General features: G+C 43.9%; 1 protein-coding gene across 2 annotated transcripts in view; it reads right to left on the reverse strand.

Moving 5' to 3' along the window:
• The window catches only part of GLDN (gliomedin), a 50945-nt gene that overhangs the window by 20127 nt on the left and 5989 nt on the right, over positions 1–24829 (reverse strand). The window contains exons 1-2 of one of the 2 annotated variants that reach the window (XM_033108821.1): positions 19297–19504; positions 5656–5707 (exon numbers count right to left, since the gene is read on the reverse strand). In XM_033108821.1, coding sequence (XP_032964712.1) covers positions 5656–5707; positions 19297–19347 — 103 coding nt within the window. In that variant the 5' untranslated portion in view covers positions 19348–19504. Of the gene's footprint in view, positions 1–5655; positions 5708–19296; positions 19505–24829 lie in introns of those variants that run through there. The other variant, XM_033108820.1, reaches the window with a different exon arrangement.

The raw sequence follows: 24829 nt of genomic DNA on the forward strand, positions 1-24829 counted from the left end.
TTTCAGCAGAAGAATGAGCAAGGCAATATGTCTGATTGGATAAGAGACAAAGAAGGCCTCTCAGACGGCTGGGAACCTAGGATATTGATGGAGAGAGCCTGTTTTACAGACATGAGGACTCTTGGAAGAATACGTGTTTGAAGGTATGCTTTCAATACATATAGCCCTACTTAGGGCAACCGTGATTTGCTGAAAATGGCATGCTTTCTAGGGTCCGGGTAGCCTGTGGCCACATGACTTTACCACCAGATGGCGCACACGTACACACTGGTAAAGGAGTGGTGTGGATAGTTGACAGAGGTCCAAAGAAATCAATCATCATTCCTGACTACAAATGGAGCCAAATTCAGAAGTGCAGATTGGTAGGAAAGAAGGTGAACAAGCAAGAATCAACTGTATGCAATAGGTTTCACAAGTTCCCAGGACAGTCCAATAACCATTTCTATGTGGTAGGACTATTGGAGAAAAGTCTTGGATGGAGCTATATATTTAGGACACACTGGCCATGGCCACGGGTGTCACTATGGTGAAGCACTTAGATTAGGGTCCCCTGACAAAGATCCACTGACACCCTATGGCTACATTTCTGAGTCATTTGGGTCTATAGAATCACCTGGAATGCTTGTTCAAATGCAGCTACCTGGGCCCCATTTGGAGATTCTCGTTCAGTTTGGATTTAGAGGCCCAGGAACCTGTATTTTTACCAAGCACATCAGGTGATTGGGATGCAGATGGTCCTGGGTCCCCTCCCCACTCACATCTGATGTGAACATTTTCTGAGAAAAGAATCCATCACCATCAGCAAATCCTTAAAGGGGTCTCTGATCCAAGAAAGGTTGAGAGCTATTAGTTTTGAAGCAAAATTAAAATGTTTGGACCAACCAAATTTTGGGATGGAGAGAGAAGGGGACACACCCCATCTGGGGGGAGGCAGGTGATAGAAGAGGCACCAGGAAAGAGAGAGAGTGGTCCAAAGTCGTACGAGGGAATCCAGCAGGTTCCAGGCCCTGGAGCTAATGGAGAAGAGAAGGTCAGACGAGAAAGACAGTTCCGAAGAGCTCAGAAGCAGAGTGCTATAGCGATGACTAGCCTCTGTCCTACTGTCCTCTCAGGAGTCCATCTGATCTGCCTAAGGGTCCTTATACCTGGAAAAAGCCCCAGACATATGGCATTATAATAATGTTAAATGTCACATTATTTATATGGGCCAGCTGGGCATTTAGAAAACTCCTGACCCTTCTCCCCTTCTGAATGACAGACCCTCTGGGAATACCTGTCGACGGAGACATTCTGCTAATACTGGATGAAGGGCTGGTTTCCTGGAGCTGCCAGTGTGCTTGACAGGGCCCCACACTCAGAAGTGGGCCCTGTGCTTGGGTTTAATGCTCTGTGGTTGCCGGCTAGAAATTTTCAATAATTTTATCTTTGAATGTGTTTTGTAAGTGAAGTCCCATGTGATGATGACGCGTGTTTCAGGGACTTGGAGCCTTGGTTCAGATGTGCTCCTGCTTCCACCTGCCTCCCTGCCTCCCCTGGACAGGTGTTCTGGCTGCTCCCCTGCCCCCTGATGTGGAGCGTTCTCCTGACTCCCCACCCCATCAGTGACTGCTGCCACCTTCCGCCCTGCTGGGGGCCTGGGTATGAGTGCAGGGAAGGCTAGGGTTGGGTGTGTGCCCAGCAAGCCTGAGTCACAGAGTGGGGCCCCCGTGCCTGTGAGGGTCTGTACTCACTAGGAGAGTATCCCATGCCTCAGGGCGTCTGGCATTAAATAGCAAATAAAAAGCCCCTCCATAGCAGGTTGAGAGTGAGACCATGAAAGAAAGGAGGAAAAGGATGAAACCCTTTTCCCTGCTTTTTAAGGGCCCCTCCCTTTTCATTATGCACTAGGCCCTGCAAATGCTGTCACTGGCTCCGACTATCCCCACCCCATACTCCCAGCCAGCATCGATTAGAATTGGCTAGAGGCTTGATAATCGTTGAGCCACTTAGATTCTTCTCCTTGAGATGTAAAATGGACCCACAATGCTCCTAGTTATGTAAACTAGAGATTTTTGGATGGCCATGCACAGTAAAAAACGATTAAAAACGTCAGTCTGCTGAGAGAAGAGAATGAAGTAGAGAGAAGCAGAGATGAGAGTCTGGGTATCACAAGAAAATTAGATAGACTGTGAGAGGAGCTGTGTGGATTCTGGTGGCTTTCCAGTTCCTGATTCCACCCCACTGGGGCCCCAGTGCTTTCCTGCTGTCCCGTGGAACGGTGTCAGAACAAGTGTTGCATGACCCAAGGCACCTGCTTAACATAGCAATGACCACAGAGGAAGTAGCTACACATTTACCAAAGTCTTGCTGATAGAAGAAAAAAAGCCTAAAAACATCAAATAGAAACATGTCAGAAAGTGAAGTCTGGTTCTATTTGCTTTAGAAAGAGCTAGTGAAAGACCCAACTTCATAAACCTGATACAGTCAGGCCTGAAGCACATCTGAGGTCTGAGGTCTGGAGTCCTGAGTCTCTCCCTCTCTTACCCCAGCAAAGACTCCCTGGGGCTCAGGGTCATGCCGGCCACAGTTTCAGGGCCAGACAGGAGCCCTGGCCAGAGGGGTTGCGGTCTCTCCTTCACCCTGGGAGTCAGGCATGTGTGGCTCTCCTGGAGGGATGGCCTGAGAGGGCCCAAGCTCTCACACTTGGTTGGAATCTGCCAACACCAAGACCACCAGCTCGTTTGCTTGGGGAGGCCAGTTGAGTGAACACCATCACAAGCACTAGCTGAGAAGGACCTGTCCATTTGCTTATCAAAGGTCGCACTGGCTACAGCTTTGAGGCCTCAGTTCCCATCCCATGAATGCTGGTACACCCACAGTAGCTGTCCAGGACACCTGACTTGAAAAGGTATCTTCCCTCACATGCCCCCATTAAGCTGCAGCTTTGGTCCAATTCCATTTATTTGGTGCATTTCAACTTTGAACTATGGCTATGGTAACCTTAAAAAATTAGAGTAGGGATGGCAAACAGGTTTTATTTCAAGTGCCAATTCTAATCAATTAGGACAGCTTTTTGGAGCACCAGAAAAGAATGACATGAGGACATAGTCAGCAGCAACTGTGATGCATTATTGATGTCTGACTGGTTAAAGGATAAGGAGTAGTGATGTGTGCCATCACTGGATTGGAGTCACTTGGCTGCAAGGAGAATGGGCACTGTAGATTTAAAGCACGTCAGTCCCGACAATCAGTTCAGCAATGTTATGGTTTAGAGATTTTCCAACAAGTCCATATGTGGAAACCACTAGAAGTGAAGAATAATTCAAGAACCTGCCTTCTTCAAGATACCTGCTCTCCCAGAAGGTATTCTGGGGTTCTAAGAAAATATGGGCTCAAGGGTAAAATACCTCCAGAAAAGCATATGTTATTTGATAAACTCTGCACCAGTAAAAGCCCCTAACTACTCTAGCTAGTGAATTGCTCTCATCTTCACCTGAGATGTCATGTGCTACACAAAACTACACAGCATCTATCCTTGTCTCTATAACAACCACAGCTAAGTCCCGGAAAAGGAACAAGGATGGGGTCTCATGGTCACAGCTGGATTAGTCAGAAGCACCCACTTTTTCAAAGATGAATCTAATGTAAAAAGCTAGACCTTGTTCTCAGACCCCCAGCCCAGGGTCTGCCCTGGCAACCCTTCCTGCGAGCGTCTTCTTGGGCCTCTGGACCAAGGAAGGCTCTCTCCCCTCCCCCCGCAGTTACTGATTCAGTCCTGGGTCCTGTCACCTCCTCACCCCCAATCCAGACAGTTTGGCCTAAACCAAGCCACCACCTCACTTTGTAATTTGTGCTTTTCACCCTGAAGTTTTAATGGAAGCGCTTTCTGTGTAAAAGGAGGCCCAATTTCAAGCCGGCATGAAAGGAGAAGGTAAGAGCTGGCTTTTGAAAAGCATTTTGAGGTGCCAAAGAATAACCTCCTCAACCCATTTCCAGTACGGATTGGATCCCCTACCCCCTGTCAATCTCCCCTCAGTGGTCTCCATAGCTCCATCCTCCATCCACTGAACAGGCTCTCCTTCTCTCACTAGATACATAGAAGGCTCTCCTATCACTATAAACATCAAAAAGGAAGAAGCTTTTCCTGTGCTTCTCAACAGGGCTTTTGTGCCTATAATTCTACCCACCTGAGCGTTTCTCTAGCATTTATTACTGTCACACGCAAGAACTCTGAAAAGGGACTTAAGAAAGGTGCTTAAGCTAGAAGAGTTTCAGAATAAAGAACCAAGCTGTTCTCAAGATATTTAATTTTTTGTAAGGGCTGAAATGTGACTCAAGTAATTCAATTAGCATTTCCCCAGAAGCCACAGGATTACAGCTTTTCTCTCTATGGCCAAACTAAGTGAAGGAGAATCAGAATCAGACTCAGACTCGGCGTTCCTCAGGGAAGCGTTTCTTACCAGCCCACCACCCCCATTCAATCACTTATAGAACCCCCAGATTTAGTCATTCGACACACTCCCATTGAGCACCTACTGCACGCAGGTAACCTGAGGTACTGGGGAGAATATCGCAGAAAAGGGTCAGGTTTCTTATACTTGATACACACCATGCAGGGTTTTTCAGCCTCCACCAGTGTAGCCCTGGGTGCAAGTGGAATGTGAATGGGACCTCCCCAGAGCCTGGAGCCACAGACTAAGGTGACCCAACAATGCTGCAGATGGCTACAAAGTCTTTGGTTGCCTTTTAAAGTCCACCAGAGCTGTGCATTTACTCCATAATAGACTTTTAAAGCAAAAAAAAAAATTTCTCCCTGTTTCCTCAGAAAGCTATACCCCCTTTGGAGAGGCAGGAAATGCAGTGTCTGAAATCAGACTTTATCTGCCCATCCTGGGGTAGCAGGGCACACACACGAATTGGGTGATTTCTCCAAGGTCTATGTTTTACCTTGTCCCCGGTTCTGGAGGCAGGAGGCAGGCACCCTTCCCCTCAGGCAGGAGGCAGGACTCGGTGAGACTCAGGTGCAGACAATGGCATTGAAACCGCTCCCCTCCTCTCCTGCCCCATATACCAGGCATTCCTTGTTCCAAGGCTGATGTGCCTTGAGATTGATTCCCTCCCTCGTGGCTATTTGTTCTTGATTCATTGACTAGAAGGGGGCAGCATGGGACCCACCGCCCGTCCCACCTAGCACATAGCAGGCACCACACAGTGCAGTCCTAATGAAACAGTGTCTTCTTGACGACTTAGCAGTTTGTTTCTAGAGCTATCGATGCTATATGTATCCTATATGTATGATGGAAGCAAATAAGTACTTCTGGTAAAAGAACACTATTCTCTGGTAAAAAGAACTCTATCACTTAGCAAGGTCTTTTCCCTTTTAAAAACTAATGGGAATAGGGAAAACATCTGTGGCACCAGTTCAAGGTACTACATGTTTCCCATTACCCAACACCTATTTATTTTCCAGGCTTTATTTCTATGGCAATACCAAAAATATTATTATTATCAGCATTTTTATATTTATATTACAATTGATTTTCAGCCCATTAAAATCATCTGGTAAAAGTAAAGCAACATGTATTTTTATAACCTAAAGTGTTGCGAGGCGTTCATTCTGCCCCAGCCCTTGGGCTAGCACACACGTTCTCCCTGTGAGCAGCCCGGCCAGCCTACCTGTCAGGCAGATCCCCTTGGTGCTGTTGCACAGGTCCAGCATCACTCGGATCTGAAGGGAGAGAAGTTGGTTAATAGGAGCACAGCAGGCAGTGGGCCCCGAACTTGCCCTTTATTCAGACAAGAAGAAAGCAATTAGAAAAATTCATGAAGTAACTTTGGGAGAACACGCAGAAGTCCCAGGAAAAGTTCACCTAAAACAGAAGAGAAACCCTTAAGAGATCCAAAGATATTTGATATCAGAAGCTCATCTGTCAATACCGTCAATGGAATTTCCTGGATTTCTACCCAATCGGGAAAAGACAGAGGGATGGAGGAGGAATTGCCAAATTTGACTTTCGAGGCTGTAATGCGCCGGCCCCCTAGCATCTGAGGGACTCAATTTGTGAGCCTGAGTAAAGAGGGTCGTAGGCTTACGGGCGAGGAGCAAGCATTCACCAGCTGGGTGAGCAGGGATGAGGTAACCTCTTGACACTTTGGTTTTCTCTGAAAATGTAAATAATATAAACACCTGTCTTGGGCTCTGTCCCTGGCCGCCAAGGGTAGTAATCCTCATGCCCTGTGGACACTGCCTAGTCACCGCTGGAAGGCCGTGTGCGGTGGGGGCCAGTGCAGCCTGGTCTTCGTCTGATATCTGGTTCTCCCACACCCACTGTGCAGCCCCTTCCCACTTCCATTCTCCACGCTGCTCCTAATGAGCTTCACAAAAACCAAATCTGATCGGGTCAGCCCCGATTCAAACACTTTCGTGATTCCTTGCTGCTCCAAAGATAGAGCAAAAGTGCTCCTTCTCTGGACTCATCTCACACCACTCCTCCCTCCCTTTCTATCCTCCAGTTATACTCTGCTTTAGTTTGCTAGTCCGTAAAATGGAGATAGTAATAGTGCTTACTTCTTAGGATTGTTGGAAAGACTAAGTGAAATGACTCTATGTGAAGTTCTTAGAGCAGTGCCTAGTAGGAAGCACACACAAAAATGCTCTCCATTTGTGGAGGCAGCAGAGTGTTGGATAGAAGCATGGATTCTAAACTCAAACTATCTGTGTTCAAATCATGACTTTGCCTCTCACAAGAAGTATGACCTTGGGCAAGTTACTTAACCTCTCTGTGCTTTAGTGTCCCTGTCTGTAAATAAAGCTTATAGCACCTACCTTATAGCATGGTCATGTGGATTAAATGAGCAAATACATGCAACACACTCAGAACAGGGCCCAGCACATGATAAGCGCACTCTATTGATGCTATTGTTTTGATGGTTCCTTGAATTTGCCTGGAAGGACTTGGTTAATTTATCAATTTACCATCCAAGAATTTTAAATTTCTAGATACAGCAATTTTTAGACCCAAATAATGTGGCATTGCAGAACTATGGGAAGAAAATGCATTAGTTAAAAAATAGAGTTGACACAACTGGATAGACATCTGGGGAGAAAACAAAAAGCTGAATCTTGATTTCATTCCTTACACTAAGTAAGTTAATTAAATGACATTCTTCAAAATTGAAAAGTGAAAAAAAACTAGTAAAAGTACTGAAGGAAAATATTTATAATGGAATTAGAGTAAGAAAGACTTTCTAAGAAGGAAACAACACTCATACTATATATATGTAGGTGGAATGCAATGCCTTTGACTATCTAGTAATTAAAGATTTCTGCAAGAGGTAAAACTCAAGCAATAACAAAGAAGAAACACAAACCTGGAGGCTAACTGCAAAGGGCTCATGTATAAAGAGCTGTTCCAAAGCAATAAGTAAAGGAACCAAAAGAAAACTGGGCAATGGACCCAAACAGGAAATACAGAGAAAAACAAAAGAGGGCCTTATCTTTACTTTGAGTTAAAGAAATAGATCTAAATGATAAAATACTATTTTTACCTCTTAGGTTTGATAAATAGATAAATAAAAAAGACTAGCAGAGCACATATCACAGGGGTGATCGGCAGCGCTCTTACATCCTGTTGATGGAAGTATACTGTCTGTTTGGAGGGCATTTTGGCAATCTCTCCTGAAATTTAAATGGATCTACCTTTTGATTCATCAATGACGCTTTGGGATTTATTCTACAGATGCACTCATATATGTGTGAGAATATCTGAGCATAAAGATGGGTGTTGCAGAAATGTGGGCAAGAGCAGAAACTGGAAACAACCTAAATATTTATCCATGAGGTCTGCTTAAATAAAGTGTAGCATAGTCATACAAGGAAATACTGTGAAAAAAAATTTTTTTAAAACCATAAGGCTGATATTTTAAACCATATGGTTTAAAAAAAATTTTTAAGCCATAAGACTCCAAGATAAATGAAAAAAAAAGTGCAGAGCAGCATGTATAACATACTTCCATTTATGTAAAAAAGTGGTGCACACACAAATGCTTCTATATGCTTCTTTCTTGCCACTATCAAGATTCTTTGTCTTTGGCTTTCTAGACTATTTCTGGAGAGAAATCTAAGAAAACCTCAAGGGAGGAGGGGTGGAGGGCCAGGTGGGATGGATCAGTACTGAGCATGATATGCCCTTTTGTTTTATTTGTTTCACTGATTACTCTTTCAATTAAACTCTTTTTAAAAAGAACATGTTTTGATTTGAGGGGAATAATTGTTTTGTCTTCTACTTAGGTTTATTCTCTTTGCTAGGAGGTCCAGAGGAAAACTCGTGCTATATTTACTTTTTGTTAAGTCTGTCAACGAGTATTGACTGACTGCTTCAGCAATTTATTGTGAACTATATCGGATTATATCACAAATATATGAAATGTACGTGAACAATTTAAAGATGAATATTAAAACAAACCTGTATATACCACCCACTACCTTAAGAGCTGGAAACTTACCAATGCCTGGGAACATTGCAGGTGTCCCTTCCCTCCCCGCTGCAACAACTCTCTGGGGTGAAGTATATTGGGACATATTATCCTCCCTTTTATACAGATAAAAACGGGCTTAGCGACGTGGCATCATTTACTCAAGGTCATACTGCTGGCTCACAGACGAGCTGGGCTCAACCCCAGGTTTTGTGATTCCAGGTCTACTACACTTTGTATTATGGCTCTGGTGATTATCTGAACAGAACCAGACAGAAAAAATGTTCTATTCACTGTTTTTAGTCATTTTCATAAATGAGTGTAATCAGCTGCACTACTGACAAAATTTATTGCGTAAAAAAATGTGTAATTGACCATTGAGAGAACCATTAAAGACTTTACAATGCTTCATTTGTTGCCTGGGGGGTCACAGAAAGACGACTTTGAAACAACAGAAGCATCAATAGGGAAAATTAGCATTTCTCTTTTATACTCATCACTGGTCTGGGGTAGGCCCGGATTCTGTAAAGAAAAGAAAAAAAAGGACAAGCTTTCATTTCCTGATCTTTTGGCTTCATTTATAGCCTAAATGTGAACTTAGATATTTACCAGTAAATTGTGTTACTCTTCACTCAGGAATATTCTTTTAACAAACTTGGGATGTGTAAGATTGCATCAAGGTGAAACACAGGATATGAAAAGGTAGGGCCACAAGAAAATCAGAAACGTTTTTTTCTTCTGATAATAATGATTAAGAATTTGGATGAAAATAAGTGTGGGGACAGAGCCCCAAAAAGCAGTTTCCAGGCTCTCGGCCTCACATAGAAAGGTGCTGGCTCAGGTAGTAAATGGCCGTTGACTGTGATCAAATGGCCGTCAGCTGTAACCAGTGAGCCATTGGCCATGAATATAACTGCCGTGGCTATGCTAGCAAGAAAGAGAAAGGGGGAGCTAGCAAGAAGATGGTGGCTGAGTCTGCAAGCAGCACAGTGAGGGTTGAGAATTGTGTTGCTCCTGGTTCCTGTGTCTCCAACCCAGCTGCCAGTGAGAGTATAGTGGTATGACTCCCCTACCTATGGCTCCGTGGGTGTTCCTTTTTGGCCTCACCATGTCCTGCGTTCTTGTGTGGGGAGCGGGACCAGAGACCCTGCCGGGTGCCCCGCATGACAATAAGAAAACCCCAAACGGAAAGTCACAAAATCTAGACTGTCAAATTAAGGAGTCCCCTCTGGCATAGAGGGCTTCCTAACTCTTGATTTTGGATTTGAGAATGGTGAGGCTGGAAGAGGCCTTAGAGCTCAGCGTCCTGGGAGTGTCTGGCAAGTCCATTCAGGAGGTGGCCCTGCCTGGAGGCCACCTCCCCCCACCCTCCCGGTCGCTCTGCTCTGACTCCTCAACTGAAAGGCTTTCTCTGACTCCTCAACTGAAAGTCGCCCCAGAAGCTACTCCCGATCACCTCATCCGGCTTTTTGTCTCTGTGACACTTATCGTTATCCAATATTGTCATGCCTATGTATACATTTATTTATTACCTGTCCCTGCTCCCCAAAGAATGAAGCATTTTGTTGAGCAAGAAAACTTGCTCTCTCTTTTGTCTGTATCACTGCAGAGAAATGCGCCTTGTTTTGTTGCAGGAGGAACTGGGAATTCTTGGTAAACATGGGAAGGAATTCCAGGACATACCAAAATATTAATCCATGTAAACAAAGCCAAGTAAGCCAAGCAAGCAGAGGGTTTATTTAAAAAAAGAAAGAGAATACACTCCCAAAATGCGGGAGTGGGCAGGCCCAGGAAAAAGGGCAGCTGCTCCAAAGAACAAAGAAATTTAGGATTACATGTCAAGGAGGGTGTGACATATTCAGGGCATTCCCAAGGTGTGACCCCGCTGACCACTCCTTCCCATGGGGAGGTGAGAGTCCCTTGTAGGAACTGTCATGGTAGCACAGAAGATAGAGATTTTCCCTGCCCGCAATGCTAATAATGTTATAATCCATTAAAATTAGCTGTAGCTGCACCTTTTCTTAAGAATGATCTCATCTCCTCTTTTCTTTATTTCCCTCACTTCCAATCCCCGCCCCATCCCTGTTGTTTCTGCCTACAGTGACAGTTTTGGGTCTAGAGCTTTTCCACTGGGGAGACAGGGTTCAAGTCAGAAAGCGCATCAATGGGTTCCCAGGGAGATCTTCCTTTGAGAGAAGACGACAATGAATTGTTAACCTGGGTTTATGATGTGAAAATGTGATAATGTTGGGAAGAGGGTGGGTGAGGCACCGAGAGCCCTGGTGGGAACTCTCCCAACCCAGCCACACTAGCTTGGAGGACACATTTTATGGGAACAACAGCTGTCGCCCTGAGTGGCCTTAGTTACTTATTTGTAAAATGTAGACAGATGATTTCAAACTCTGCTCCCACCAAGGGGTGGTGGCGAGGAGGTGGGGAGGAACACCTAGAAACCTAGAGTCAGGGATGAGAAAGCTGAGGTCCAGAGAAAGCAAGTGGAGCAGCTGGCCCAGGCTCACCCACAGCTTCCGGAGCTGAGTACTACTTTCTCCCACATACACTTTTCCATATTGCCTAGACTTTGCAAAAGGAATCGTCTGAATTCAACTTGAAATGCAAATTTTTGCTTTAGTTTGCTTTGAATACGAACAGAATATTAGATTTTTACTAGTTGAAAATGCATCCGTTTCAAGAAATCTTTTCTGTGCAGAAGTGAAAGGTTTTCTTTGCAAAAGTGTTTCTTCCTCATCAGAATGAATAGCCCTGAATGTGGTGAGCTGCCACTGCTCTTCTGAACACAAAACCTTGCGGTGGTGGTTGGCTGGCTGCCTTCTTGAACTCCCTTCCTTTCACCTTTTACTCTCAGGACTGATTCACGAAAAAGAAAGGGAGAAAACTTGCCCGATGTCACCAGCTTGCTCTGGTTTGCATGTTGCTAAAACAATGTGTCCTGCCATGGTTTCTCTGAAGTCCCTAAGTGCAGGTTCCTGTTTGCTAGCTGGAACACTTTAAATTCTGAGTCACCTTTCAGATCTGACCTATTTTGTAACTTAAAGTCCATTTTTTTAGACAATTGAATGCTCTTTATGACTCTCCTTAATTATGAAAATTGCTATTATTATGTGCATGCAAAAGCTCCTTCAGAAACAGCTCCAGCGAGCCTGCCATTGACTGAGATTCCCTGGCCTGCAGAGAAGGGGCTATCAGTGTGGTGGCCCGGCTGTTTGTACTTGAGGGTTAGACTGCAGGTGTTAGAGGATTCCCTCATGAGTGTCTGAAGCTGGGGTCAGCTCATCTCTGAGAAAGGCAGGAATTCACACTGAGGCCAAGTCATGGTGACGACAATCTGCAAACCTCAACAGGAGAATGGGGTTTGCCTTGTATGGGGGTGAAATTCTGGGGCTTGACCTCCTTCTTGCAGCTCCCCCGCGGTCAGCCAAAGGTCAAGGCATTTGTGAGCTCAAGGGAGCAAGCCCTGGCCATCCCACATCGGCGGCCTGGGGGCCCTATGCTAGTGTTGGTTCATCCTGCTTGGGATCCTGAGAACCCAGCTGAATCCTGCCCGGCCTTCCCCAAAGACCTTGAGTCCCACAATTGCCCCTTCCTGAGCCCACCAGTGACACTGTGTGGCTGATGGTTGGCACGCTTATTTGTGTGTTATTCTGGCTTCTAACCAGAGAGGCTCTTATTGGTAGGGACAGTTTCATCTTTTTTTCTGTGTGCCCCATTCACGCATCCATTCCCTTTCCCACCACGGGGATGAGTACCACCACTGGTACTCAATACATGCTTCATTATCGATTAGTAGTTCAACTGGGTGGGAATTGTGCTCCTTAATCAGTGATATTCCTTTCTGACTGGCAGTAACATTGTTTATGGGACCTGAATATCTAGCATGCGGTTACCTGTTTCTCTTTGTGCCCGTTTGCTTAGGATAACTTTACTTTAGCAAACACTCCACTAATCCCTAGAAAACAGGCACTTGCAGAGGCTAGGGTTCTCCCATTAGCGCCCCTGAGACATGGCTGTCCTTCTCCCGCCCCATATCAACATCACTACCAAACCAGAAACCATGGATGTGCCGCTGGCCTGTCGGGTAATAACACAACCCTTTCATGCCTGCATGAGCTGTGCACCACGGCCGGTTAGGGCTGGGTCAGCCGGGCAGAGACTGGAGTGCTGACATGTAAAGGAGGCTCAAACATCACTGAAAATGCAATGCCATGGGGAAAGCATGGTATTCACCAACTCCTCCTTTGCTCAGTGCATTAGGGTGGGAGTGGAGGCCAGCCTACTCTCCAAGGAGTGGGGGAGGGGACGGGGAGGGTTTCAATTTACCCCCATGGCCTTTACTTTGCTGAGTTGTTTCTGAGGAGTTGAACTGTGTTGTCAGAGCTGAAGCCTCAGTGCCGCTTCCCACGGCTGTCCTTCTCACCCTGCCTCAGTCATTGCCTGGATTCTCTAATAAAATGCTGAACAAATAACTAATGAGTGTTGTTTTGGAGTCCACCCACAAGCCTCGGCCAGCCCACTTGCACGCAAAGGCTGGGAAGTCACAGAAGCTGAGGCAGCTCATCTGGGCTCAAGACTCCTCAACAATCCCAGTTGCAAGGGGTAGTTCCAACAAACGCCCTCACCCAATGTCTCCAGGAAAATTACTTGCAGCTGGGATAGGGCCTGGGGGAACAGCCCAGTATGACATTTATTAACACTGGGCACGTCCGAAAATGCACGACCAAATTCCCTGAAGGAGCAGGTCCTCCCCCAGGTGTGCCTCAGGCTTTCTTCAGGCTCTGATCCTGGGTCAAACAGGGAGTGGCAGATGACTGTTGTTTCTAGTTGACTGCACAGGGCCCTGCACAAGCTCCCCAGCCCCTTGACAAAGTAGGACCCATGGCAATACTTTCCCCAGGGAGCAACTGTGAGGAGTAAATGAGGTTCTTATAAAAACAACTCTGGTGTTATAAACACATATTGTTTCATGATTTGAATGTAAATCAGCTGACTCTGCTTTTTGAAAAATCAACGCATACTATTTTAATAAAAGTAGTTAACTAAAGTCTACTTACTATCTCAGTTCAGCAACTAAATACGAAATGTAATACGGAGGATTTATAGAAATAACCAATACAAATTGATAAGCACCCTAACCCACTAAATATAAGCCACCATTGGTCATTACAACCCCCTTCCCAAACCTTTCTCTTCTTCCACCGGGAGTCCCTTACGTGCCAACGAGCCCCAGGTTCTCAGCCTTGTCCCACCTGCAGGTCAAGTGGCTGCCTCTCTGGAATGGCCGGTCCTTTTGCATTTCCTCCTCTGGCCTGTGACTCACTGGCAGCAAGAATTCCGACTGGCACCAACTGGCTAACCCAGCTCAGGGACCAAAAACACTGGGCTACCTTCAGAAAAGGCTCAGGACGCGGTTTCCCACCATCTCCTGTGCTGGGTCTTCCTTCCTCCAGGTTGGAAATAGACACAAATATGGAAACAACATGGTGTTGTATCTACATATACTGTGCCACATCTTGAGACAGTTCTCCTCCAGTCATCAAAAAGAAAAAAATTGCCACTAAATATCAAGTTACTAACTTCAAATTCCTATCTGTATTTTTAAGTTGTGTTGTTGTGAATTGCCTATTTGCGAGTCTAGCAATTTTACAACTTATTCTTGCCAATTTTTTCCTAAAGGGGAAAGGCTCTTTTTCTCTATATATTGTAAACACATACAAATGTAATGGAATAGCTTTTAAACGAAATTATGTGTAACTATGAGAAAATAGAGGTGACTATTGGATCTTGCGATTCTTGAGGTAGGGAAGAACATTCTAAGCATGGAAGCAAGAGAAGAGCCCATAGAAGAGAGGCTTTATAGATCTAATGACATGAAAATAAAAATTTTCATGTACAAACATGAAAAGACCTATAAACAGAATTAAAAGGCAGTAAGGGCGAAAGGGGTGGCGTAAAGAACAATGGCTTTGGAGTCAGACATGCTCCGTCTGATCTGAGTTCCAATTCCTTCACTCACTGGCTTTGTTATCTTGAACAGGATGATTTACCTCTTTAAGGCTTGGTGACCTGTCTGTAAAATGGGAATGATAATAATGGTGATCACTTCATAGGGTTGTTATCAATATAAGGACATTTTTGACATACTTAAAGCTCTTAACATAGCGTTCGGCAAGTTGTAAGTTCTCAATAAATGTTATAATCTTTGTTGAGGGGAAAATATGTGTGTAATACACAAAAAACTAATAACTTTCCTATAAAAGGGTCATTGTAAATTAGTAAGAAAACTATTTTTAAAAATAAGCTAAAACATGAATGAGCAAATCTCACACAATGAAAAAAATTTCAAATTACCAATAAACAGGAAAAAATACCTTCACCATAATCAAATACCTGCAGCCCCCTCCCTGGTGTTAGAGATCCAGCCTGTCTCAGAGTCAGTTGGGCCCTGCTCTTTTAAACCTCAAACTACCAAGCCTCTAGTCCCTTCTCCCACCCAGTCTGGCTTAATTCCGTTCCTGTGATTCTCCAATTTAGGGTGTATTAGAATCACCGAGGGAGCAATTTACATGCAGACTCCCAGGCTTGACCTCCATCAATTCTCACTCAGGAGATCCAGTGTGGAGTCCACACATCAGCATTTTAAACAAACGCTCCTAGGTCTTTTTGATGCAGATGGCCCCCACCCATACTTTGAGAAGTTCTACTTGTTCCCATCAAAACAAAGGCCTGCTCCAGCATCTTCCAGGTTCCTCTCTCTCTCTCTCTCTCTCTCTCCCATCCCCCGACCCCACCCTAGAAAACTTCCTGCAAGCTCAGACCTTGAGAACAGAACCCTGCCTAAAGAGGTGGGGATCTTTTTCTTTTCCTGATGATTCTTTACAAGTTTTAAAAAACAAAGCAAAGCAAAAGGATCACAGGGTAACTTCTCCATAAGTTACATGCTACATTAACTTATTAATTTGCAAAATAAAGTAATTTAAAAATTACAGTTTTTATACCTTTCTGTATTTTCCAATTTACTATAATGGGCACACTCACAATCAGAAAAAGGTTACAAGACTCTAGTCACTCTCTCACATCGTGTATCACTCTAGTTGTAGCTTAGGTGTCGCTTTCCTGGGAACTCTTTCCTCCTGTCCCAGGTTGGAGATGTTCCTATGTGGTCCCACAGCATCCTGCTCTATTCCCATCAGGGCACTTATGTCATTGCCGGGTTACTGGTTTGTTCCCTACCAACTGTAAGCATTTGAGGGCAAGGGAAGTATATATCTCGTTTATTTTTATGATACCAACATATAGTCTACACCTTCCACATAGTAAGCTGTCAATGATAGATTCTTTGTCTCTCCTTAAGAAAGAGAAATGACCACTTTCCCTTCCTGAGCATCCTGGAATCAAACTGGATTTATCGTCCGCTCTTTTTGTGCTTCCTTTGATTTCTTACATAAGTGCTAAAGAAACAGTAGGACTTTCTTGGTATAAAGTTGGGATGTGTCATTTTTAGGATGGTCAGCCATGTGGAACTTACCCAAGGCAGTGTGTTTCCTTCCTTTGGTAATTAAAGGGTACCTGATTAAGCAGTAGCACATAAAAGGTAAAATTCACAATGTCTAGCATCCAACAGAAAATTACCAGGCCTGCAAAGCAGCAGGAAAACACAACACATAATGAAGGGGGGAAAATCAATCAATTGAAATGCATCCAGAAATGATCCAAATGAAGGAATTAGTAGACAAAGTTATTTTAGTAGACAAAGTTAATTAGTAGACAAGTTATTTTAACTGTGTTCCTACTGTTCAAGAAGCTAAGAATCAAGATTGAGTATGTTAAACAGAAACATTAAAAATATAAAAAACACAATTTAAATTTCTAGATATGAAAATTACAACAAGATGAAAAGTACACTGAATTGGACTAAGAACAGATTAGACATTGCAGAAGAAAGATTAGTGCACTTTAAGGCATAGCAATAGAAACTAGCCAAGATGAATCACATGGAGAAAAAAAGATAAAAAAAAAAACCCAGATTATTAGTGAGCTGATACATGTGTAATTGAAGTCTCTGGCTGACAGGGAGGGCAGAACAATATTTGAAAAAATAATGGCAGAAAACGTTCAAAAATTTAATGAAAACCATAAACCTGTATCTCCTATAAGCTCAACAAAACCCAAGCACCAGAAGCATGAAGAAAACGACACTAAGGCATATCATAACAAAACTGCTTAAAACATGCCAATAAAGGGGAAAGCTCACTCACATTTCTGAAAAGAAAATATTTTCATTTCTATACTCAAAATAATTTTCAAGAATGAAGGCAATGACTTGTCAGACATTTTTACATCTACGATGCTGTAGCTAAAATGAACCACCTGCTGTTAAAGTGCCTTTTTCCTCTGCCTGAAGTTTTCTGCACAATCCTTCCAGGCTTGGCTTAGACGCCGCCTCCTTCTTGAAACCTTTCCTGATGCCCACTGGATTTTCGTCCTACTTCTCTTAGGGTCCTATTATCCGTAAGTGTTTGAGAATTTGTCTTTTCCCTCCCACTAGCCAATACATTCCTCGGGGGCTCCTTTGTTGTTGTTCCTCACCACCCACAGAGTGTACCCACACTGCCCAGAACAGGCACTCAGTCGTTTGTTATACTGACTTACATAGTGCTCCATTGGTAAAAGCTTCCTTTTAAACTCCTTTGCAAGATATTTCTGACTGATTTAAAAGTACCTATTTATTCATCGGCAAACATCTGATAAGCTGGGCCCTGTGCTTAGAAAGGTAAGATAAAAATCTCTGGCACAAAAGGCTCACAATACAGTTAATTGATTTAATTTGGTTGTTTAGAAAAGAGGAGCTTCTTCTTTTTTTTTTTTTTAAATTCCTTATTGGGTTCAATAAAGAATAGACAAACTTTTGGTTAGAGCCTCCCTGTGTCCAGGTAATGACTATTCTCACGCTCAGCATCTCCACTTCTTCCTGGTACATGTCTAGCCGGGATCCCCTCCCAGACGCTGGTAGGCAGCTGCCTCTTCCACATCTTCACTGGGACATCTAGTAGAAATCTCAATGCTAACATGTCCCAAATGGAACTCCTGATATTCCCCTCAAACCCGTTCCATCTGCAGTTCTACCACCTCAGTTAATGGCAATTCTACCTTTGCATTGCTTGGGTACTAATCTTGAAGTCATTTAACTCCTTCCCCTACCACACTTCACATTAAAGCTGGGAGCAAATTCCATCAGCTTGACCAGCAGACATATCTAGACACTGTCCACTTCTTATTATGTCTACTGCTATACCCCTGGTCTAAGCTACTCTCTTTCACCTGGATTATTGCAAGAGTTATATTAATGGCCTCTCTGCTTCCACTGCTCACCCTGTCCATACACAGAGTCTAGTCTCATCGTAGTGACTCTTGGAAAAGGTACGTCAGATCATGCTACTCCTCCACCTAAAATCCTGTAAAGACTCCCCATAAAGACCAATATCCTTACAATAGCTTGCAAAGTCCTACATGAACTGACTCCCTTATTCCTCCTTCCCCAGTTATCTTTCTGACTTCCTTTCCTACTACTCCCTTCCACTCTGCTCTAGTCTCCAGCCTGCTCCTTGAGCTCTCCAGACACTGTCCCACCTCCAGGCCTTTGCACCTGCTGTTCCTGATGCCTGAACGGCCCTTCCCCAGATAGTCACATGGCTCACTTTTTCTTACTTCAAGTTTTTCCTCAAACCTCACCTTTTCAGTGAGGCCTTTCCCACCCACATGACATAATTGCATCTTCCACTTCACCCTCCCTAAACCTCATCCCTTTATTGTTCTCCATAACATTTATCACCTTCTAATATTGTAAATAATTTACTTTGGTTTCTTTCTGTCCCTCCCCATCAGAAGATAAAGTCCAAGAGGATGGAGATTGAGTGTTTTGTTCATACTGTTTCTCGTGTACCCACAATAGTGCCTGGGATAGAGTAGGTGCTCAGTGACTATGTGTTGAATGAATAAATGAATCTCTGACAGGTAGAGCAAGCCTCTAAGTCAGTTTTACCAATACCTGACACCATCTCCTATTTGGAGGGTAGCATGAATTTTGAGGAAGGGATTTAAAACGTGTTCTAGGACCTACCTTCAAAATTCTTAGCATGGCAAGAAACTAGATTCAAAACTGGGCTTAGTTTGCATTTACACTTGTTGAGTTGTGGATGAATTCATCTGTGAAGATGTATTCATCAAATCCCTCATTAGAGGCCCAGCAAAGAACAGGGAGCTATATTTAAAGGGACACGGTGACTAAAGGTGACAGATTAGAGACCAAAACTGTATAGAAACAAGGTTTTAGTTGTGCTACGCAGACAAATAAGTGCAGAGGGAGTTAGCGGACAAAGAGATGAGTGTTTTGAAGTGAGATGAGAATCACTTATCTCCCCCAGGCCTCTAATGGAGTTTTCTGAAGCAGGAGTGCTGCTGAAATAATCTTTCACTAACTGTTAATAACAATATTTTGTGCTCACATTGTTCCTTTCAACAAACATCTTCAGATAACTTCTGATTTTTATCTAAGCATTGTTATCCTCACCTTATAGTCAGAAAAGAGTAGAGTACATAACGATAGTTAAGTAACTTGTCTGATGTTGAGGGAATGGACAAAGAAATAAACCATTATCCCCAAACTCTGCCCTGTGACATTCTTTGCATTTAGCAAAAACAATTGTGAAGATGTTTTGTCAACCTACTTCCTGCTCAGCCCCCTCTTCCCTCAGCACAGGGAATGTCTACAAGCAGTTACTCCAAAAAACATTTGGAGGCGGTCCTTAGGGTGAGATGCTCACTCACAAAATGGTCGTTGATGCTGTTAGCACGAGAACGCTGGTTGAATGTGACCATTGGTCTGACACACTTGCTGTTCCTGTGGGGTTCAAAATGATTTGGTCAATGAAGGAATGAATGCATGAGTTCACAATGGACATCAATAAAAATATTTGCAAATTATGCTTAGTATAATTAACTTCCCTAAAGCCGATATCTGAAATATTTTTTTTTTCCTTTTGGACCCATCAACCAGAAAAAAATGACTATCTGGGAAACAACATTCTTTCTAGAGGTCTATGTGTTCCCCCACTAACCCAAGGTATATGTGTCCTCCCAGTAACCCAAGGTATATGTGTCCCCCCAGTAACCCAAGGTGTATGTGTCTCCCCAGTAACCCAAGGTCTATGTGTTTCCCCAGTAACCCAAGGTCATGTGTTTCCCCAGTAACCCAAGGTCATGTGTCCCCCAGTAACCCAAGGTCATGTGTCCTCCCAGTAACCCAAGGTATATGTGTCCCCCCAGTAACCCAAGGTGTATGTGTCTCCCCAGTAACCCAAGGTCTATGTGTTTCCCCAGTAACCCAAGGTCATGTGTTTCCCCAGTAACCCAAGGTCATGTGTCCCCCAGTAACCCAAGGTCATGTGTCCCCCAGTAACCCAAGGTCATGTGTTTCCCCAGTAACCCAAAGTCTATGTGTTTCCCCAGTAACCCAAGGTCATGTGTCCCCCAGTAACCCAAGGTCTATGTGTTTCCCCAGTAACCCAATGTCTATGTGTCCCCCCAGTAACCCAAGGTCTATGTGTTTCCCCAGTAACCCAAGGTCATGTGTCCCCCAGTAACCCAAGGTCTATGTGTTTCCCCAGTAACCCAAGGTCATGTGTTCCCCAGTAACCCAAGGTCATGTGTTTCCCCAGTAACTCAAGGTCTATGTGTCCCCCAGTAACCCAAGGTCATGTGTTTCCCCAGTAACCCAATGTCTATGTGTCTCCCCAGTAACCCAAGGTATATGTGTCTCCCCAGTAACCCAAGGTCTATGTGTCCCCCCAGTAACCCAAGGTCTATGTGTCCCCCCAGTAACCTAAGGGCTATGTGTCCCCCCAGTAACCCAAGATTCCAAACTTTAAAGTCATCCTTGTCTCTGACAAGTTCTGTTGATTCCATCTCTATTGTTTTTATCACAAGCCTTCAAAATTTTCTGAAGCACAGAAAGGAAACATTTGAGAAATACTAAAGTATCAGTAATAATAAGCGAATACATACTGAGTTCTAGGAACCACGTTAAGGATTTTGCGTGGATTATTGAATTGAATACTTATGATAACCCCTAAGGTAGCACTGCTATCATTGCCTTCTTAAAAATGAGGGATCCGAGACACAGAGAGTTTGAGTAATTTGTCAAAGGTCACACAGCTAATAGGGGAGCCAAGAGTGAGCATACAGTATGATTCCAGCACTCATTATAAGGGCCTGGGGGTCTGCCCTTTTAGAATTGTGAAGACCTCTCTCAGGAAAACACAGTTCTTAGAGCAGGATGTTTTCCTCTCCCCAAATACTCTTTCATCCCTCTGTTTTATTCCCCCTTTTTTTTCTGCCTTTCCATCTCATATACAGTCTTAAAACAAATACGGCATCCTCACTTCTAAACTAACCCCCTTGTGTGTGTTTCCTCAATTCTGTCCACGATGCCACTATCCTCTCAGTGTTAGATGGGTCCAGACCAGAAGGACCATTTCTCTTTCTTATATCCAGTTACTAGTTACCAAGTTAAATTCATCCTTTTCTCTTGATATTTCAAAGATATATATCTTCTTCTCCATTTCTGATGCCACCACTCTAGGCAGACATGAATCATTTTTTGTCTGGACTAACACAACTGCTTCCTAATTTTCTTCTTGTCTCTGGTCTCTCCCCTTCCAGTCTTGCCTGCATCACACCACCAGATCAGTCCTATAAAACCACTGTCCTCATGACTCCCCCTGGTAAAGGGTCTACAGTACCCCCAATTGCCCATCAGATTCATTTCTCAAAAGTGGAAATTCAAGGTCATTCTCACCTAGTCCCCTTTAGTTCTACCCCCACCCCCCACCCAAACTCTCCAGGGCAGGAAGGTCTGTTTGGCTTCTTGCTCTTGCAGCCCGGTATAGTTTTTATCCCAATCCCTAGATCTTGGCTCAAGTTATCACCTGTGCTTGGAATGATTCACCCTGCCCAAATCTCAGCAATCACACCGCCCATTTCAAGTTCTGTCTCCTCCATGAAACCTTCCTTCATCATTTTAGTGAGGGTTGATTTTCTCTCTTCTTGACTACCCTGATGCTCATAACACTATACAACTATAGTGGGTTCCCCTCGAAAGGTCTTCCTGTTCAGAGGGATTGGTTCCAAGGTTCTCAAGTGTTGCCTGTAGGGAAAGGACATTTTTTACCTTGAAAAGGTGAAAAGGATGCCAGACTCCAACACTTACCCACTAAGTTACTGAAACATGGGAATGATTTTGCAGTTGCCAGCTCATCGTTTTAGGTTGGGCACAGTTATCCAGAGCACATTCCCCAGGTACTTTACAGTTTTTACATGCAACCCAGGCTGAGTATCCAAAGTTCCCAGCACTTGGGTGAGCACAAGAAGCTTTTTCTTAGTGGTAGACGAAAGGGTTACTCTAGTTATTGCATTCAGAACAAACCAAAATTGCACTTTAAATGATCATTAGTTGCCCTTGTTGTTTTAACTCTACCTTTCAGTGAAGACAATTGTGTTGAACTTTAGTTAAACCAGAAGTCAATTATACCTGCTTAAAATATAGAGCTGTTAAAACCCAAAGAGCTACATAAAAGCAACTGATGGGCTGAAAAATGCTTCCTTTGTAAGTAGAATTACAACCTAAAAGCTTCAGCTTGTTTCACACAGTGACCTTTAGTCTGTAGATAAAGTACATGTAAATTAAGCTTGAATGTCAACTAGATTTAGCCAAGGATTTATTTTTTGAGGAGAGAAGAGAAAGGGAGTTTGAGGAATGTAAGAAAAAATATATATGTGTGTGTGTGTGTGTGTGTGTGTGTGTGTATTTTTTTCTTCAGATAAGTGTGTTTTATCAGATCTAAAGACTGTTCTGATAGTTCACACACAGGTAACCATATCCTCGAGAACATGAGAACCCAACAAATAAGTTGTTCTTCTTTCTTAGAAGTTGTCTTGCTCTATCTTCCACTTACATTTTATCAATTTTCCAAATAAAATCATCCAAAACTTTTTTCAGGACTGCCACCAAACAAGAATCAACAGAATTTAATGACAGCTGAGCCAGTCAGAAAGGGGATGAAGATGACTCCGTTAGTGGGTGTCAACCCTTGTCATCAGTGGCCATGCAGAAAGGGGGGGGGGGGCCAGGAAATCCTGAACCTCTGAAGAAGCTCTGTTACCATATCAAGGCTAACTCTCTTTTTGTTTTCAATGACAAGATAATTTAAGTTGGTGTGATGCCAGTCTAGGCTTTAAGATGCCAAATATTATCCCGAAGCAGCAGCCAAAGCACGTATGAACAGACAGCTTGGCATTCTGAAAAAAACTGGGGATAAAGAGTAAACCCAGAAATAAAATGCCGAGAGCATGGGGCACGCAGGGCTAACGATAAAGTAATACTGATTAATCTTAGTAACAGCAACAATGAGCGCTTATTGGGAACCTGACTGTACCTGGCACTCTGTTTCAGCAACAGCGTTTCCCTTAAATCTCCTAACAACCCTATGAAGTGTATACTGCTATCTTAATCTTACAGATGAGGAAATGGAGGCTTGGAGAAGTTAAAAGAGGTCCACCAGCTACTGAGCGGTGAGCCCAGGATGTGAATCTGTCTGACTCCCAGGCCCACAAAGCTCACCCTGACACACCTCAGGGAAGCACCAGGGAGAGAGAATTTGGCTGGGAACCTAACAGTGAAGAAGGAATCCCAGGTTGTTCAAGTAAAGGGCTGGCACACAAAGGCAAAAGGCGGCCGAAGCACCATGTGGCGATAACCCTGGGCCGGTCACAGAGAGATGCTGGGATAAGGGCATTCAGGAGATGAACAACCTCTTGGTCCAGAAGTCACAGAGAAAGGGCGGTCTGCTCAAGGATCTCTCAGGCAGTGGTCTAGTGGGAAGTGCCACTAAATAATGGGCTGGTCTGGGGGTTTCTGCGCTCTCCCCAGAGTCGAGTAGCACTTTTCGAGTGTGGGAATGTGGCTTTGAGTTTCAAGGGGAAAATCCATTTTAACCCTGGCATAGTGGCAGTGGATATTGAAGGTGAGGCAGGGATATAGCAGATAAAGAGTGAATAATTCACCAGGCCCCAGGAGATCTGTCCTGCACAGGCTGTCAAAGCTCAGTAGGCTTGTTCCTGCTGCCCTCACCTCTGCGGCTTTGGCTAGAAAGAGACTAGGGGCTTGTTAATAGGTCCAGGATCTGGGAGCAGGTCCAAATGGTTTAATGCCATTCCTGTGGTCAGTACAACTACCCTATTCTCAGGGGTCCAGATGCTCGGTCTTGACCCACTTGTTTCTTGCATATGGACTTGGAGAATTATGACAACTATATATCTACACTGAATGTTCTATTTGCATGTGTGCAAAATATGTGTTGATGAAACAAGTGTCTGAAGCATATAGCTAAGGGGCCATCTCTCTGCTGTCTTCCTCAACATCCCATCGTGACCTGAGGCACGAGTTAGGATTGTGGGTAGGTTCACAGCACCAACACAGACACAGTCTTCGCAGAGGTGTGGCTTCAAGTTCTCTCCCACCCTTCACTGACATGGAAATAGCTTCTGACTTGGAAACCAAGCACACAGTGTCAGGAGTGCACTTGCTGCTATGAGGAAGGCTAGGGAGACACACCTCCCAGGTTCTGCGTGTAGGTTTATGACTTTGGCTGCCCTTTTTTTTTTTTTTTTTTTTGTCTTGCTGTATCAGGCCACTGATCTCTTCATCGGGGCCCACTCCATACTGTAGGGCCTATGGGGTATAAGTTTCTCTCCTTCAACTGAAGAAAACAGATGGGGTTTGAAACAAGGCCTAGATATGGGGTTAACGGATGGTTAAAAGCTGACTTAACATTGACTGCTCTTGACTTGGGATGCTGGCCTGGTAGGAGCAAGGTTTGAGGGCAGGCTCACCCCATGGCCTCCCTCTACAGTGCAATCACACTCTCAGGATGGCTCTGTCCTGGATTCTGTTTCCTTCTAGGAGGTCTTAAAACCCAAGATTCACCAACGGAAGAACAATCCTAATTTAGTAGATTGGGCTCTCCAAAGGAATGACCCCTAGTGCCCCTCTGCAGTCTAGATGAGGGGTTGGAAAACTTCTATACAGGACCAGACAGAAAATAGTTTAGGTTTTGTGGGCCATGTGGTCTCTATTGCAATCACTCAGTTCTGTGGTGGTTGTGTGAAAGTAGCCACAGACAATATGTAACACATGGGCATGACTTATGCCAATAAAACTATTTATGGCTACTGAAATTTGAATTTCATATAATGTTGATGTGTTATGAAATATTATTCTCCTTTTGATTTTTTTTTTCCTAAC

This window comes from Rhinolophus ferrumequinum, chromosome 6 (genome assembly GCF_004115265.2).
Source record: "Rhinolophus ferrumequinum isolate MPI-CBG mRhiFer1 chromosome 6, mRhiFer1_v1.p, whole genome shotgun sequence".
Taxonomy (NCBI): Eukaryota; Metazoa; Chordata; class Mammalia; order Chiroptera; family Rhinolophidae; genus Rhinolophus; species Rhinolophus ferrumequinum.